Source organism: Protopterus annectens, chromosome 11.part0 (genome assembly GCF_019279795.1).
Source record: "Protopterus annectens isolate FY-2018-M chromosome 11.part0, PAN1.0, whole genome shotgun sequence".
Classification (NCBI taxonomy): Eukaryota; Metazoa; Chordata; order Ceratodontiformes; family Protopteridae; genus Protopterus; species Protopterus annectens.
Genome location: NC_056745.1, coordinates 1547806649 through 1547825742, shown reverse-complemented (window position 1 = coordinate 1547825742; position 19094 = coordinate 1547806649). Strand labels below are relative to the sequence as shown.

At 43.9% G+C, this 19094-nt stretch overlaps 1 protein-coding gene across 1 annotated transcript in view; it reads right to left on the bottom strand.

Moving 5' to 3' along the window:
- GDI2 (GDP dissociation inhibitor 2) overlaps positions 1-19094 on the bottom strand; it is a 771636-nt gene that overhangs the window by 531884 nt on the left and 220658 nt on the right. The window contains 1 exon segment of the mRNA XM_044088823.1: positions 3822-4020. Within this exon segment, the coding sequence (XP_043944758.1) occupies positions 3822-4020 (199 nt within the window).

Here is a 19094-nt window from a genome sequence, read left to right as displayed (position 1 = left end):
CGAGAATAAAATCCTAGGCCCCTTTCTGGCATAGGAACCGGCTGTATGGCCCCTATTTGGAGTAACAGAGAAATTTGCTTGTGAGCCTCTATCCTTTGTTGAGGAGGAATGTCTGGCATGCCTTTGAAAGGAGGCAAGGTATGGAAATAAAACCTGTAACCGTGATGTATGATATCCAATACCCATCTGTCTTGGGTAATCAAACTCCAATTTTCTTTGAAAAGTGCCAACCTTCCTCCCAAAGGTGCTGCCAGGCGAGAAGGTTCTGGCAGCTGAAAAGGTAGGTCATTGGGTTTGCTTACGAAAGGACTGACCCCTGCCCTCACTCGAAGACTGTGCAGGAGAACTCCCTGTTCTAGGCCTGAAAGATCCCTGACCTCTGCCCCTGCCACGTCTAGATCTACCCCTAGACTGGGAATCATAAGAAGGATACGTCCACCCCTTAGTAGGCCAATTTCTACTAAACTTTGGAGGCTGAACCTGCAAAAAATCTTTAACAGTCTGCATAGACTTAGCCTTGTCTTCCATTTTCTTTAAGACTGCCTCAACAGGAGAACCAAACAAGACATCAGATTGCAAAGGGGCATCCAAAATCCTAGTTTTAACATGGTCAGATAAATTTTGATCCCTCAGCCAGGCATGCCTGCGAAGAACTGACCCAGTGGCAGCCACCCTAGACGAGGCCTGTACAGCATCAAAACCAAATTGCAAAGAATGCTTACCCACCTGTTCAGAAACATGCACTAAATCTTGTAACTCTTTACAATCAATACCTTCCGCCAGAGCATCAACCTTAGATTTCAACTGTGAAAGGAGATAATTTTGATATTTCAACATGTGAAACTGGCAATTCAAAGCTCTCATGGCTAGAGTGGAAGAAGTATAAACTTTCTTTCCCCATCTATCCAAGGCCCTGGCCTCTTTATCTGCAGGAACCGGATTCGTAACAACAGAAGCCTTAACACCCTTAGGCCCCTGGCTAACAGTTTCTGGGTCTGCCCTAGGACTCTTAAAAAGATACTTATGAGCTTCAGGCACCCTGTAATACCTATCAGGTTTAACAGGAGCAGGAGGCAAAGAATCAGGATTAAGAGAAGCCTCTGCAAACACATCTTCCACCACATTCAGAACAGGAGGTATAGCCAAAGGCCTATGCTGGGGTAAAAACAAAAATTCCCTAAGCCTTTTCCTGGAATCAGAGAAGTCCTGACCTTCCCATTTAAAATGCTCTCTCATGGAGTGAAGGGTCTCTGTAAAAGAAAAATCCTCAGGAGGAGAAGCAGAAGGAGTAGAATCATCCACATCAGAATCAGAATAATGAGCATACTCCTGCAAGTCTTCAGCCGCAGACTCAGACACATCCGAAGCCTGCTCCCAATCCCCCAACACTGGTTCCATCCTAGGCCTCTTATCAGGAGGGGGCATAGAGCCTCTAATTAAAGTAATTAAATCTTCTGCCATTTTAAGCATGTGCTTCTTGGGCACAGAACCTGAAGAACTAGGAGTGACACCCACAGAAGCTAAACTAGACCTGCCTCTAGGAGAAGCCTTGGAAGCAGAAAGAGAGGGCCTAGACCCCTTAGGAAGGGAGGGGAGTACAGTTATCTGAGAAGCCCCTACAGCCTGACCTGCCTCCTGGGAGGCCACATCCTGTAAAATCAAAGTTTCTCCCTGGGACTCCAGAGAGGCCTCCGTCGGAACCACCGGTTCCACTGAAGCCTCTAAAGAACCGGCGTCCGGTTCGGACGACTCCTCTAACCTAGGTTTAACTGCCTTGTCCTTGCGCTTCTTAGAAGAAGCCGGCGTCGGAGCATCCGACGGCATTTTGTAATTGCACCGCTTCCCAAAGACCAACCTGGCACAATCCAACCTTCGCTTTATAGTGCGTTTATTAAACCTAGCACAAAAGCGGCACCCAACAACGTCGTGCTCAGGTCCCAAACAAGGTATACACAAATTATGGTAATCCCTATGCGGTATCTGTTTCCCACAAGAAATACAGTTATTCACTTTTTCTGACATCCGGTAAACCACTGAGGCAAGAAAAAACCAAAATATTCCCCAACGGGGTACTTAACCAACTCTGACTTCGGTCTGAAACTAATTTCAGAACGCCGAACGGCACTTGCAACACTGCTTCTGCATCGGACCATGCGGCAAAAAAGACTGAGGATATGACGTCGGTCATGCGCATTTGTACCCTGATGTTCTGATGTCAGTCAAATGCGCCTTGACCGACGTCAGCCTTATACTCTGATATTCGGGCCGACCGAGGGACAGCGGACTACCCAAGTGTTAGGACTGCAGCAATGTGAGATGAAGAACATCAATAACTTCTACCCTTCCCCAGTGCAGGGTGCTGACTCTACAGTTTTGCAGCTACTGAATATGCATGCCTTTAGTTAGAACTGTTACTGTGTTTTACTCTGTGTCTTGGAAGGAACTTGACTATCCATAGCATAGAAAGATAGCAATGCAAATAGGACAATCGGCAGATGTACACAATGAAAACAGCAGCTTCATTTGGTAGTCAATTTGACTTTTGAAGAGAGTTAATTAGCACTCCAGGTACCTATGAGGGAATTAGCCTATGACCATTACTTCAGCTGCTGGACAGCTCTCTCAGACACAGCAACAAAGGATTACCATGTTCACCAGGCAAACCCTAAAACAGAACGTCAGATGTGGTCAATTAAACATGGGCTGAAGCATTACCCTCTCAACTGGCTCTGATTTTGCAGAAACCCCATTATCTGTGCCTTCTATTTTTGCTCCGTCTAGTAAATTTTTAAGCTTTTTGGTAAATTACTGAGGATTAGTCAGTCCAATAGTAAAAGACATTAGATACTCATATTTTAAAGCATGAAACTTCATGCTAATGTAAAACATATTGTTCTATCAACTTCCAAGTGCATTAGGAGTAATATTTGGAAAATAGCCCTGATTTTGGGAAATTGACACCTCCCCCCCAAATTATTTTCGGCTTTATCTAGAATTCTTGTGTGAAGTTAAAATTAAATTCTATACATCTTACTTCATAAAGAAACCAAGCTGCTAGGCATTCTATTTTTATTTTTGTTAATCTTATAACCCCAAACCTGTTCTTTATTTTAAAATTACACAAATTCCATACAAAAAAGCTGCTCACACACAGTGAAGTATTATGTGCTATTATTGACAACAGCAGACCTTGCATAATGATGACAATTCAGTATTCGGGACCCACACTTAAGCACATTTGGAATGGATGTCACTTGTAACAGCAATGCCTATTCAAACAGCATCCTCAAAGAAATATGGTGGTAATCATAGCTCTCAGCTGTCCAGATTTTAACAGAATGTCCAGATTTGAGTCAAATTTTTGGGTCAGTTTCTGATAAAATGGTAGTTTTCTGGCAAATCACTGAGGACTAAAGTCAGAAAATAATGGCAGGTATTTGATTTTCAAACAATATCCTTCAGAAAAATCACTAATGCAAAACTTGTTATTCTAAGTTTGTAAGAATATTTTAAGTGTCCCCATTTTTGGCCCTTTGTCCTGATTTCTTGCTCTAAGAGGTTGGGAGGTATGCTGGTAATGCACGAGACTTCCCCGTCTTCACAATGTTCTAGCTGCACAGTAAGACTATTCTTTTTCCATTAGTTGAAGATTGAACTGCTGCTGCAGTTTAATGATAAATCTCAGTTCTTTTAAGTATTACTCAATAATGCTTTCTTTTAACTTGTCTGTGCAGTTAAAAAAAAAAACTCAACCAGTTCAATAGCTCACAAGTACTAACAGCACACAAGAACTTCAACAAAATCTAGTTATCACTACTTACTCATCTGTCCTATAAAGCGCAAGTGCGTGTCCTGTAAAATCGATGACAACTTGACCCAAATCAAATTTCTTGTAAACATCTCTCATCGTTGTCTTCCTGGGGTCAACGCCCTCATGAGTCTTAGGATCATCATCTTCAAAACTGGCAACATAAACTAAAAATTTTCTGAATCTTCTTTTCTCAAACAAGCCCATTAAACCTAAAAAAAAATTAGCCCCACTAATGCATTAGTAGGTGTCTTGACAATTTCAATTACAGCAGAAGCATAATCCCCAATTTGCTTTGTAGCTGCAGCAAAATGCAGAAGCATTGCAAAAAAGCAATATGGAAACAATTCTGTTTTTTTCGTTGTAGAACTGCCATGATATTTGAATACAAACTACTATAAACAGCATTAAAGCACTCTAAGCAACTTTGACTAACTTGTAGATTTTTTTTAATGTCAACACAGCAAAACATACTTCTAAAATATTTTTTGGAGGTAACAGACCTCTAAAATAACTTTACTTTCTAAAATTAAAAAAAAAATTGTCCCTTTTAAAAGATGCTTCTTTTCAGAGTGAAGTCATTTATCTACTGTTTTTGGTATTCCAAGTCATGTTATGGAAAGTACAGTTGTGTACCCACCATAAATGTAGATGTTAGAGTGTATTCACTGTTGCAGTCACTACACTTGGGTTTATCCTGCTGGCAGGCTATGGCAGGCTACCCGCAGTCTATGGCAGGCTACCGCAGTCGGCCTGAATTCCAAGTCCTGGTCCGGCTTTGGTTGTCGCCACCTCTTCCCTGATGTCAGTGCACCAGGGGTATACAAGATGCAGCAGACTCCATTTTCTTCAGTTTTTCTTGCCCCAGATATCAGGTGCCCCCAAGAAGGTAGGCAATACATATTGCTTATAAAAACATACTGTAAAATAAAAATAATACCTTCATCTACAAGTAAATACACCACATAGGTAAGTCCCAGCAAAGAAAGGGGGATGGCGGGTGGGTAACCTGGACTTCAACAGTGAATACACTAACATCTACATTTATGGTAGGTACACAACTGTACTATGTTAGTGTTTCACTGTTGCAGTCATTACACTTGGGTTGAATCCCAAAGCGGAGGTAGGGCAGCTGGGTCTAAAGATTAAGAGTGGCTATGAGGCCCTGCAGAACTGCAGTGGCAAAGCCTGCTCTGAATTTAGAGTAAAGTAGTAAGTGATAATGCTTGGTAAAGGTGTGCACTGAACTCCAAGTTGCAGCCTCCAAAATTTCCTTGGTTGGTACTCCTCTGGGAAAGGCTGCTGAAGTGGCTGCTGCCCTGGTAGAATGTGGCCTAATATTCTTAGGCACTGACTTGCCATGCTGTGCATAGCAGAAACGAATGCAGTGTCCTATCCATTTTGAAATAGTCTGCTTTGAGATGGCCTTTCCTTGTGATCCTGCAGCATATGCTACAAATGGTTGCTCAGTTTTTCTGAAAGCTTTTGTTTTGTCCACGTAGAAGCGTAGCTGCCTGTGTATGTCCAAAGAGTGCAGAAGTCTCTCCCCCTTTATTCTAGGGATTTGGATAAAATGTTGGCAAATTAATGGTTTGGTTAAGAGCCGCACCGGATACTACACCTTTGGCATAAATGTTGGGTTTGTCCTTAGAGAAACCCTGTCCGGATGAAAAATGATAAAAGGTTCCACTGCCATTAATGCCTGTAACTGAGACTCTTCTTGCTGAAGTTATTGCTAGGAGCAGAGCAGTTTTCCATGATAAGAATTTTATATCAGCTGTACTGGCTGGTTGAAAAGGAGGCAGCGTGACCTTTTCCAAGACAAAGTTGAGGTCCCATGTAGGTATCGGTGCTCTCCTTGGGGCTATTATGTTTTTTGCCCCTCAGAGGTACTGTCTTAGCAGTGGATGTGAGAAAATTGGTTCCGTATTGTAATGACATGAAATGGCCTAGATCTTAACTGATGAGAAGGATAGGCCTTTGTCCAGCATCTGTTAGGTATTGTAAAATCTGAGGAATATTTGGAACAAGTGGTTCAAGTCCTTGTGCCTGGTTCCAAGCACAGAATCTCTTCCATTTTTCTGCATAAGATTTCATGGTGCTGGGCCTCCTGGCTTCCAAAATGCCATCCATAACTGCTTTAGAGAGAGGTGTGTTCTGAGTGGCTATATTATTTGCCATGCAGCCAGATTTAAAGTTCTGAGTTGGCTGTGCAGGATCTGATTGTTTTGTTGAGTCAGAAGATGAGGAATTTGAGGTAAAGTCCAGGCTGGGCCTTGAGACAAGCTCGTTAGGATTGGGTACCAGTGCTGCAGTGGCCAGTCTGGGGCAAGGAGAATAATTTTTGGCCTCTTGTCTGACTTTTAGGAGTACCTTGGGAAGGAGAGGCAGTGGTGGAAAGGCAAACTGTTAGGGTTTTCCAGCTGAATGATAGAGCATCCACTTACCATGCTTGTGAGTGATAAGTCCTCATGCAGAATCTCTGAAGTTAGCAGTTGTGAGGGGAGGCAAAAAGATCCATGTCTGGGCATCCCCATTTCCTTGTTATGATGCTGAAGACTTGTGGATCTAGTTTCCACTCGTGAGGGTCCATGAGGTTTCTGCTAAGTTTGTCTGCCAGAGTATTTTTCTTTCCTGGCAGGAATTGTACCTGCAGATGTACTTGATAGGTCAGTGCTGTGTTCCACAAAGTCATGGCTTGCCTGCAGAAGGGGTAGGAATATGTGCCCCCTTGCTTATGTACCACATAACTGTAGCATTGTCCGTCTGTAGCAATAGTTGTCCTGGATGTAGTAGATCCTTGAAGGCTGTCAGGGCATTCTGTACAGCTAGCATCTCTTTTCGATTGATATGAAGATGCATTTGGTCCGCGGGCCACGTGCCCTAAATACATTTTCCTGCCATATGTCCCCCCCAGGCATAATCCGATGCATCTGTTAGTGTTTGCCAGGCTGTGGGTAAAGTGAAAGGCTGTCCCTTGTTGTGGTGACAGGCCAGTGCCCACCATCGAAACACCTGTTGCAGGCAGGGAATAAGAGTTATTATTGTTTCCAGGCTGTGGCAATGTTGAGTCCAAACACTTTTTAGATACCATTGTAGCTTCCTCATATGCAGTCTTGCATATGGAATTAGCAGAATGCAGGATGCCATGAAGCCCAAAGCCTGCAGAATTTTTCTTCCAGGTAGCTGGGTCTTTGTTGCCATCATTTGAAAGCAATGAGTCAGTTGCCTTTGCTTGTCTGGCGTGAGATAAGCCATCTTGGCAGTTGTGTTTAAGCTTGCACCCAGGAATATTATCTCTTGAGGGCACTAGTTTTGATTTATTTTCGTTGACGGTGTACCCTAGGCAAATTAGTAACCTTTTTACAAACGCCAGATGCTTTAGTAGAATGTCCTTGCTCTCTGCTTGAATAAGGCAGTCATCCAAGTAGGGATATATCTGAATTCCTTTTTGTCTGCAAAATGCAATTACTGGTGCCAGGCATTTTGAGAAGACCCTGGGTGCAGTAGATAAGCCAAAGGGTAGTGCAGAGAATTGGTAATGCATTGAGCCAGCTATGAATCTAAGGTATCTTCTGCAAGATTGTCTGATTGGGACATGTAGGTATGCCTCTTTGAGGTCCAAAGTAACTAGCCAAGCCTTCTTGCCCAGCATGGGTAGAAGTTGCTGTAGTGTCAACATTTTGAATTTTGGAACATCCAGTAAAGTATTTAGAATAGACAGGTCCAGTATTGGTCTCCAGGCTTTGTCCTTTCTGGGTACCAAGAAAAGTCGAGTAAACTCCTTGCCCCTGTTCTTGCTGTGGTACTTTTTGAATAGCCCTCATGTCCATGAGAGCAGACATTTGTTTTTGTGCCTCTGCCCATTGATTTTGTGGCAGGTCTGGCATACCTTTTAACCATGGTAGAGTGTTTAAGTGGAACCTGTAACCTTGAGAAACAATATTCAGTACCCATTTGTCCTGGGTGATCATGTGCCAATTTTGTGAGAAAAGTGCTAGTTTCCCCCCTAAGGGTGCTGCCAAAAGGTAAATGCATGGCATTTGTTGAGGAAAGTCATTGGGACTGTTTCCTTTAAGGTTGTGATTTGTCTTCTCCGCCTTTGGGGGCTGAAGCACCCCCATTGTTTAGGTCTGTATGAGCCTTGGGGCTGAGATCTGCCTCTTTGTGGCCTGTCTGACACTGGAAAGGACCAATTTTTAGAACGCCAGTTCCTGCTAAATCTAGGTGACTGAACCTGTAAGAAATCCTTTACTGTCTGCATTGATTTTGCTTTATCCTCCATTTTCTTTAACACCTCTTCTGCCTTAACACCAAACAAAGTATTGCTGTAATGGAGCATCCAATAATTTTGCTTTAACATTATCAGGTAAACTCTGTTTTTAACCAAGCATGCCTTCGAATGACAGAACATGTAAGTGCGGCTCTACAAGATGCCTCTACTGAATCAAAACCACATTGCAAAATATGCTTTCCCACTTGTTCAGCTGCATGCAATAAATCCTGATTTCCTTGTTCTCAGGACATTGAGTTTGTAAGCATTTTCTGTTTTAGCAAAGACATTAGGTATTGTTGATATTTAAGCATGTGAAACTGGCAGTTTAAAGCCCTTACAGTTAAAGTAGCAGAGGTGTAAACTTTTTTCCCCCCATCTGTCCAGTGCTCTAGAATCCCTATCAGAGGGAACAGGGTTTTTTGCAGTGGAAGCCTTGACCCTGAGAAATAGTTTCTGGATCAGCAGCAGGGTTTTTATAAAGAAATTTAGGAGAATCTGGAACCCTGTAGTACCTATCTGGCTTAACTGGTGCAGGGGGCAAAGAATCAGGAGTCAAACTGGATTCAGAAAAAACATCAACAATATCTAGTACAGGGGGGGATAGCAAGAGGCCTGTGCTGAGGCAATAAAAAAGTCTGAGCCTTTTCTTGGATTCTGAATAATCCTGGCTCTCCCAATGGAAATGTTCCCTCATGGTGTGCAGGGTTTCCCCAAAAGAGTAGTCCTCAGGAGGAGAGGCTGAAGGGATAGATTCTTCAGCATCAGAGTCCTCATAGGGAGGGAGAGAATATCCCTGTTCTGAAGAGGAGTCAGAAGAAATAGAAACCTGGTCAGAGGAATCATAGCCAGTGTCTTGCCTAGGCCTTTTATCAGGAGGGGGATGGGAGCCCCTGATCAAATTAATTAGGTCCTCTGCCATTTTGAGCATCTATTTCTTTGGCATGGATGACTGTCCAGGAGAATGCTGTACTTGTTTCTTTGTCTTTAAAGGTGTTTTAGACTTTGCCGGGGCTGTTGAAGAGGTCTTTATAATAAGCTGTGTAGGTCTGAAAACACCCTCAGTAGCCGATGCCTGCTCAGCAGCTCCGGACCCATCTGAGGGAATTTTTCCGTAGGCCCAATATCTTGAGTTTCCAGAGGCCTAGCTGTCTCCACGTGGGATTCGGAGGCAGCCCGTGGCTCTGAGTTGGCGGGTGTCAGGGGCTGCGAAAGCGCCTCACTGAAAACCTGCGAACCGGCGACTGGCCTAGAAGAGGCTTCGTCGGTCTTGGACCTCGGATGCCTGTATTTTTGTCCTTGCACTTTTTATGGACTCCGGTCGTCGGTTGTTCCAATATAGTTAAACCTTCGGCCAAAGTAATGTAAAGCAAAATCGAACCGATGCTTAATAGTGCGTTGGTTGAATCTAGCACAAAACCAACAACTAGCAACGTCGTGGTCAGGGCCTAGGCAAGGAATACAGTAAGAATGAAAATCCTTATGAGGTATTTGCTTCCCACAAGAAATACAATTAACTTTTACTGACATCGGACTGGAGCAAGAAAAAGTTTCCCCAACGGGGTACTTAGCTTTATTGAAGACTTCGGATCTGAAATTTAAATTCGAAAATCTCAGTAGCCGGCCGACCGGCACTTGCGAACTGCTTTTGCTTCGGGCACTGCGCGGCAATAAAACTGGAGAAAATGGCGTCGGCTGCATCTTATATACCCCTGGCGCACTGACGTCAGGGAAGAGGAGACGGCAACAGATGCCGGACAAGGACTTTGGAATTCAGGTTGACTGCGGGTAGCCTGCCAGCAGGATAACCCAAGTGTAATGACTGCAACAGTGAAACACTATGAACATCAAATTAATCCACAGAAATATAAGTCACATTTCACACAACTATTTAGACAATTCTTAAACACAGAAACAATACAACTGAATAAGCAAATTACCTTAACAGTAGATAGATATTCAATGCAAGAGTTCACCATAACAGCAGTACTCCATCCACAGGGTGTGCCAAAAAAGGTGATCCCCACATTCTGGTTTGACATCCACAGCCTTCACCCCCTCTCCCATGAACCTAGCTCTATGTAAAACACATGAGGAGGAGAAACTAATGCCATTACTCAGTTCTTTCTTGCACATAAGCAGAAAACGCACCGAGAAGTGTGACATCAGAATGATGGATTCCCCCCCTTAAGTCTAAGATGTATGTGGGTTCTAACTCTGGCATACCTATTTAACTTTTTTGTCATGGCAATACGGACAACACACACTAAAGGCCAAACTGAACTGCTAATGAAGATGCCCAAGAATAACCTGTTAAGCCAATGGCATCTCTCTGAACACAACCAAGAAGGCAGGGGGGGGGGGGGTAAGGCACATACTGCAGCAGTAAACTATGCAAACGCCTACCATTATGCTGAATGGCCAACCACCACACATTCCACTGCGGTAGTATCTCTTACTTATGTGAGACCTCTTGAACAAATAGAGACAATCCTCTCAAGGATGAAGTTAAGTCATGCCCAGCAACACAGCAATGGGAAAGTCTGACCTACTCAATGGATGTCTAGGCCATAATGCTTTAAAGCAAGATTCAAGGTCCAGACAACTGATTCACAAATTTCCTAGGCAGACATTTTTAAAAAACATAGCAGTGCTCTAGTAAAGTGGGTCCTAAATGGCACCCAAGCATTTTGTTGTTTTGCTAACAATACCATATTTATTTATTAGAGTCTACTGGGAGGCGGGTACACTGACTTTGCACACTGTAAAATGGAAAATAAAAAAGTTGCGTCTTACCACAATGTTCCATCTGTGTCGATAATCTATTCTTGACTGATGAGTTACGGTTCCAATCCTCGGAACTGATCCGGCTGTCATACAGCTCAAGCCAGCCATAAAACTCTTGTGCTAATAGTCTACCCAGAATGCCCCTCTGTACACAACCTCAGATCACATTTGCAGACTTACAGAACAGATGGAAACTAATCCAAAATAAAGAAGCCATATCCAAGAAGTATCCTAATCCAAAATAAAGAAGCCATATCCAAGAATATCCTAACAGAAAACCCAGGACAAAAGATCCTTCAGTCAGGAATCTAGGAGGGGGGAAGGATGGTGGGATGTCAAGAAGTGAAGATAGACAACACAGATGGAATATTATGGTAAGATGCAACTTTATCTGATGTTGCCAATCTTCACCTCTTCTCGAATGTTGGGACAGAGTCCTCAGCTACTTTAGACCCTCAGTGGCCCTATGGAAGGATATATGAGAACCAAAGGCAGCTCTCTTCCCCTGGAGACCAAATCCAGTTTGTAATGAGTAATAAAGGTATATGGAGTAGCCCATGTTGCTGCTGCGCATACTTCACTCATGGAAGCTTTAAAGTGGAAAACAGCTGAAAGCCATACATAAGGTGGAATCTGCCTTCATTGTCATGGGAAGCTTCAGATTCTGTTATAAATGAAATTAATGAAATCTCTTAACCATTTTGATAAGGTAACCTTAGAGACAGAATTTCCCTAAGGTTGCACCAGAAAAGGAGACAAATAACTGCTCTGATCTCCTGAATTCTTTAGTTCTGTTGAGATAGAAACATAATTGTCTGAACATTTAACAGGTATAAGCAATATTTACTTTTGTTGAAAAATTTGGAAAGAGAGTTAGGTCTACGCCTGATTAATGTTGGACTCAGACTACCTTAGGAAGAAAGGATGGATTGGTCCAGAGTGCAACTCGATCCTTATGGAAAATTAAGTAAGGGGGCTTTGAACATAATGCTTAAAATTCGGAAACTCATCTTGCAGAGGTTATAGCTATTAGTAATAGTGTTTTCCAAGAGAGGAACTTTAAGTCACAATTCACTGCTGGTTTAAAGGGGTTAAAGTACCACTGACTGCAAAACAATAGTCAGGTCCCATGTTGGTAGAGTATCTTTAAATGGAGGCCTTAAACAGATAGTTCCCTTGAGGAAGACCTTCCACGGGTCTGTGTGAAATTAAGGGTAGACCTCCGAAGTCATTATGAAAGTTAGAGATGGCAGCTAGAATGACCTTTATAGTAGAAGTGGAGGTTCCCTTACCACAAAGAATGACCTTTTTCTACTTGGGCTGAAAAGGGGTCAAGGCCATTATCACAAGTTTAGACTGAAATATCTTCCATTTACTGAGGTACAGATTCCTGGTGGGTGGTTTATGGGATGCCAGCAAAATTCTTCACACTGGGGAAAGAATATCATTATGCCTGGTGACTAACAGAATTGGAGGAACCAAGCAGTGAGCTTGATGCTTTGAAGATTGGGATGCACCAGTCCCCAAGGGTGAGACAGAAGGTCTGGAACTGGGTCCAGAATCCATGGATGGTAAACTAGATGAGGCCATAGGAGGGGAAACCAGATTTGTCGAGGCCAGAAGGGTACAATGAGGATTACTTTGCTTCTCAACTTGGCTGCTTTGAGGAAAAGAGTGATCAGAGGGAAGGGAAGAAAGGCATATAGGAGACCTGGGGGCCAATTGAGAAGAGCGTCTCTTGGGGACTTCCCTGGAGGGTGGGGGTGGGGGGGGGGTCACATCAAAGGAGCTTCTGCACTTGCTGTTTTGGGGCAAAGCAAAAGGGTTGAAGCAAGGTTTGCCCCAGCAATGAAAGATCTTCCTCGCTATCTTGGGATGGACAGACCACTCATGAGGCATTAAAATGCATCTGCTTAGCTTGTCTGCTATCATGTCTACCGCCCTCAGCTCCAGAACGCTGATATGCAGATTGGCCTCTATTGGGGACCAACTGTCTTGGCCGGTCTTTCCTAGATAATGCCCCCACCCCATCTGGGAGGCAACCATGGTCACTACGACTTTGGGTTGAGAAGGGACAAAGGGGCAGCCCAGAAGAATTTATTCTGATTCCATCCACCAGGATAGGCCCTTTTTGCAGTGACTGGTGATAAGTATGGGGTGGTTTACAATGGACCGCTGATTTGCCAGAAGCCACTGCAGTAATCTCATGTGAAATCTCACTAGTGGGGCCACTGCCATGGTACCCAATGCTTGAAGCACCAGTAGGGCTGGTACTTTTTTCAAGCACAGGATAGAATGAACTTCAGATTTTATTTTCTGGAATCTGTGGGCAGGCAGGGAGGCCACACAAGAGTGTGTTGAGATGATCGCCAATAAATTCTATATCCTGAGAGGGAGTTGGTTGAGACTTTGTAAGACTGACCGTAATGCCTAGATGCAGGAACAATTGCAGGGTAAATTCTGTCGCCTGTACCAGTAGATGTCTGGTGGAAGTGGTGATGAGCCAGTCATCTAGATATGGAAACACCTGGAATCAGTGCAGTCACAAGTGACCTATTATTGCTGCCATACATTTGAATACCTAGGGGGTTGTGGTAATACTAAGGGCAGTACCTTGAATCGATAGTGACTGGTTCCTAGACGGAAGCAGAGAAACCTTATTGTGTTTGCCCATTTTTATGTGGGTAATGGACATCTTGAATGTCTATAGAACACATCCAATCATTTTCCTCTAGAAATGAAGTATTGACTGAACCATGATTATCCAGAATTTGGACTAATGAACAAATTTCTTTAGAGTGCTGGGATCCAGAAGATGTCTTCAGTCCCCCGTCTTTTTTGGCACTAAAGAACTTTGAGTAAAATCCAAATCTTATCTGGTCTGGTGGGACTTCTTGGATGACTTTTCTAGCAGCTATTGTATTGCCAATGCTGCTTGGTCCCTCTGGCTGGGTGGAACATCTGGGAGTCTTGTTAGAGTTCTTGGGTAAAGAATGAAAGGGACGGGGTTAACCGCAGGAAATAATTCTTAGCATCCAGGCATCTGTGGTTATTTGTTGCCAGGCTGTTGGGTGCAAAGAAAATCTTCCCCCAACTGTCTCCAGAAATAAGCAATTGGGACTCTTTCAGGAACACTGAGGGTTGGGCCAGAGAAGGACTCCCTGGAATCCTGGCTCTGCTGGCCACCTCTGCCTCTAGGACAGTGTCTTCCTTCCATTTGAACCCCCCCCCCTCCCAGAGGGGAGTCTGCCCCACGTGTGTCCTGGAAAAGCTTCTGCGACTTCTTGAACCACATTTTCCCACTCCTCTGATTCCTGGAATAAGCTCATTGAGGATCAGAAAAATGTATGCTCACAACAGACAAGATCTTTCCATCTCTCATACACCTGGAAACAGTTTCTTTAACTTTGGGGTCAAAGAGGATCATTCAAAAGGAGCACAGACTAAGGAAGACTTGAATGGCTCCACAAACTCACTGAGGTGCATCCAAGTGTGTCGTCAAATAGCAACACTTGAACCAGCTGACCTTGTCGCCCCTTTGGCTGCATGTGCAATAAGCCTCATGGACGAATTAGAGAGACTCCAGGGTAGCTAGTTGGGAAGCCACTTTTTCCTGGACCCACTCCACTACAGCTCCTGCTAGGGTATCTGATAGCTCCTTGATCAGATCCCTCTAGATCCTAATGAAATGTGCCATAAAGTTAAAGGACCTAATGGCAAAAGTTGATGATGCATAAACCCACTTCCCCTTAACCAAGAAACAAGGGCGACTGACAGATTTGGGATGAACAGTAGAACTTTCCTCAACTAGTTCCTTTTTAGTGGCAGCTGCGACCATCATGACATCTACTTCTAATCCTTTTGTCCTCTGACAATCCTCAGGAGCAGAGTGTATTTTAGCTGGTTTGAGGAATTGGTTCTATTGAGTCAGAAGCCTTCCAAGCCCACTAAGCAATCACCTTAAGAGTCAGTGGCAGGGATCATTCCAGAAGTAGATGGGAGAGCTTCAAAGGCTTGCAAGTATACAGACTTCCTCAGAGGAACAGTCTTTGGACTTAGTTATCCCTCTATTTGAGGATCTCCAGATGTCTCCAAAGGAGATATCTTCCAGGGTGATCCTCCCCCTCATCGAAATATTGCGTCCTCAGTGACAGACTCTTCAGTGGAGTCTAGGTGTTTCTTCAATTTCTTCTGAGGGTCTCTTCAGTGGGAATATCTGAAGAGGACGTGGAAGAGCGGCAATCTTCGGACAGTATCTCTTACATCCACAGAGCTTGCTGTCTGGGTACAGAGGTTGGTGTATGCTCCAGGAAAGAAGGGGTCAAGGGGTGGGACTCTGGTAACAGAAGCCACCTGGGAATCGGAACCAGGGTCACACCCCACCCAGAGAGACCCACCTCTAAAGCCAGAGTCAAGGACAGGCTCCTAGCTGGCGCAGCCCAAAGTGGTAAGGTTGGCTCCCAATAAAAAACAGGGAAACGGGAGTCTATTCAAACCCTCTGGACTCAATGATGGAGGACCGATCCCACGGACCCATCCAATGGCACAGAGTCAGAGCCATGCCCGGAACCGAAGACAGATAGTCGGCCCCAAACCGCTGGCATCGACAGCTCTAAAGCCTCAGAGGAGGTCAGAGGAGGACTATATGTAGGAGTACGGGGGAGAACTCCCCTGCTCCAGGAGGGAGAGGGGGCTGAGAAGGAAGATTTGCAGCAATCAGAAGCTCATCCACTTACCTCACTATGTCAAGTTTGGAAAGACTCCTGGTGGAGCAGACAATGCAGAGGGAGATTCTTGCCTCTATAAATAGGGAGCTGACCCAAAAAGGGGTTGATTGACAGGGAATATCACGTCCTGGTGCATAAAAAGTCTCGGTCTTAGTCTTCAGCACTGAGGCAAGAAGGTTGGAGCTGCAAAGCAGTAAGATATCGGTACCAAAGTGGTAACTACAGATGCCGAGATGCAGACGCCAGAGTCATTACTGGTGTTGGTGTCGTGGTTGGTGTTGCTGGCACTGAGATAGTGGTTGGTACGGAGGACTTTGTCCGTTCAGAGACTTTTGGAAATTTTGATTTTGGTTCCGAAGAGGAACCAGCAGAAGGGTATTTATTTTTTTTTTTAGATGTCTGTGCCGATAGAGGCGTTTGCACAGAACGACTAGATTTTGAGCCAGAGGCCTTTGGAGACTGGTCGGCCCTGGACAACTCTTCTTCAAAGGGTGCCTTAAGGAGCCCTGGACAACTCTTCTTCAAAGGGTGCCTTAAGGAGCTCTTTAAGAATAGGCTTGTTTCTATGTTGTACCAGGGCTCTAGTACTGAAGCCCTGGCAGACGGAACATTATATAAACTAGATGCAGAGCACCCAAATAGTATACAAATTTATCATGACCCTGAGTATGGCATTTTCCTGCCGCACTCTTGGCACTGCTTGAAGCCAGTGGTAGATTCTGACTTATCTGCCATTACAGTATTAAAAAAAAGGCAGAAGTCCAGAGAAAAAGGAGAGAGAGAAAACAAATAACTCACAGACAGAAGAAAGGATCCTGCCAACGATGGTAGGAAATATTACCTATCGGTAGATTAAAAGAGAGGGGAAACTACCAACTACAGTAGGCAAGAAATACCAAGTGGTACTTAGTTAAGGGAACGAAATACTTGCACAAGAGTAGACAAAAGGTTTAGAAAATACTTCAGATAGCTAGAAATAAAACAGGAAGTTGGATAAAACTATATAATTTCAAAAATCTACATACCTGCAAGAGAGTCTGGCTGACTCATCTTTCTATCAGAGCGGCAAACGAGATCTGGGGTAATGTAGAGAGGGACATTCTGGGTAGACTATTAGTCTGAGTTTTTGGTTGGTGGAGCTACATAATGGCCAGATCAGTTCCAAGGATCAGAACTGTAACTCAGTCAAGAACAAATGAAGACTGACATCAGATAAACGTTTTTGGTTCCAGCAATCCAGTACCAGACGTCCTGGTAGATGTCCAGCATGTGCAAGATACTCTCTTCCCTTACTCTGACTGTTGAGAGAGAAGAATGTGATAGAGTCCCAGTTCAGAAGCTACCCTTGGGGAAAAAGGAAGGGCCATCTTTATGGGAAACTGTGTGCAGGAATAGTTACACACGAGGATGCACCTGGCCAAAACCATGGCTACCAAGAAAAGGGTTTTCCAGGAAAGTAATTTTAGAGTTCCAGGTACAGTGGATTCAAAAAAAGCCTCTGTTAACCTCAAAATAAACTCAAGTCTTAAGCGGTACAGACTTTTTACATGACTGATGAAGGACCCCTTTAAAACTTATTCTCCATATAGGACTAAGGGTGGTTTCAAGCAGGGTACACCTGAGAAAAAAGGTGCGCCTTGAATGACTGGGTAAGGAAGCTCCTTAAGACTTTCCAGCAGGTACTGCAGGACTTAAACGTGCACCACATGAAGACCTTCTCTTTGGCCAAATAAGATTTGCTTGTACTAGTTTTTCTGCATAATACATAATGTAGATAACCTATGAGCGTCTGTCTTTTAAAAGTATCAATCTATGAAGATCCACATAAAAACCTTGCAAACATCCCTCATTCCTGGGTCAACAGCACATGGTAGTGAGGGAGAAAGACTAGTCCCTTTTGGGCCTTCCAGAACAACAATGGGAAAGTACAGTTGTGTACACTTACCATAAATGTAGATGAGCGTATTTACTGTTGCAGTCATTACATTTGGGTAATCTGCTGGCAGGTTGCCCTTAGTCGGCCTGAATAACAAAGTCTTGGGTCCTACGTCGGTTGCAGTCTCCTCTTCCATGACGTCAGGTCGTCAGGGGTATAAAAAGTACAGTTGTGTACCTACCATAAATGTAGATGTTAGAGTGTATTCACTGTTGCAGTCATTACACTTGGGTTATCCTGCTGGCAGGCTACCCTCAGTCAGCCTGAATTCCAAAGTCCTGGTCCAGCGTCGCTTGCTGTCGCCTCTTCCCCGACGTCAGTGTGCCAGGGGTATACGAGATGCAGCAGATGCCATTTTCTTCAGTTTTTCTTGCCCCAGATGTCAGGTGCCCTCAAGAAGGTAGGCAATACATATTGCTTATAAAAACATACAGTAAAATAAAAACAATACCTTCATCTACAAGCAAATGCACCACATAGGTTGTATAGGATAGAGAAGTATAGATGTCCCAGCAAAGAAAGGGGGATGGCTGGTGGGTAACCTGGACTGCAACAGAATACACTCCAACATCTACATTTATGGTAGGTACACAACTGTACTATGTTCGTGTTTCACTGCTGCAGTCATTACACTTGGGATGAATCCCAAAGCTGAGGTAGGGCGGCTGGGTCTAAACAGGATTAGGAGTGGCTATGAGGCCCTGCAGAACTGCAGTGGCAAAGCCTGCTCTGAATTTAGAGTAAAGAGGCAAGTGATAATGCTTGGTAAAGGTGTGCACTGAACTCCAAGTTGCAGCCTCCAAAATTTCCTTGGTCAGTACTCCTCTGAGAAAGGCTGCTGAAGTGGCTGCTGCCCTGGTAGAATGTGGCCTAATATTCTTAGGCACTGACTTGCCATGCTGTGCATAGCAGAAACAAATACAGTGTCCTATCCATTTTTAAATAGTCTGCTTTGAGATAGCCTTTCCTTGTCATCCTGCAGCTTAAGCTACAAACAGTTGCTCAGTTTTTCTGAAAGCTTTTGTTTTGTCCAAGTAGAAGCATAGCTGCCTGTGTATGTCCAAAGAGTGCAGAAGGCTCTCCCCTTTATTCTGAGGATTTGGATAAAATGTTGGCAAATTAATGCTTTGATTAAGAGCCACACTGGATACTACCTTTGGCATAAATGTTGGGTTTGTCCTTAGAGAAACCCTGTCTGGATAAAAAATGATAAAAGGTTCCACTGCCATTAATGCCAGTAACTCAGACTCTTGTTGCTGAAGTTATTGCTAGGAGCAGAGCAGTTTTCCATGATAAAAATTTTGTGTCAGCTGTATTGGCTGGCTCAAAAGGAGGTAGTGTGGGCTTTTCTAAAACAAAGTTGAGGTCCCATGTAGGTATTGGTGCTCTCCTTGGGGTCTTATGTTTTTTGCCCCTCTGAGGTACTGTCTTAGCAGTGGATGAGAGAAGATAGGAGGTTCCGTATTGTAATGAGCTGAAATAGCAGAGGCATGGATCTTAATTGATGAGAAGGATAGGCCTTTGTCCAGCATCTCAGTTAGGTATTGTTAAATCTGAGGAATA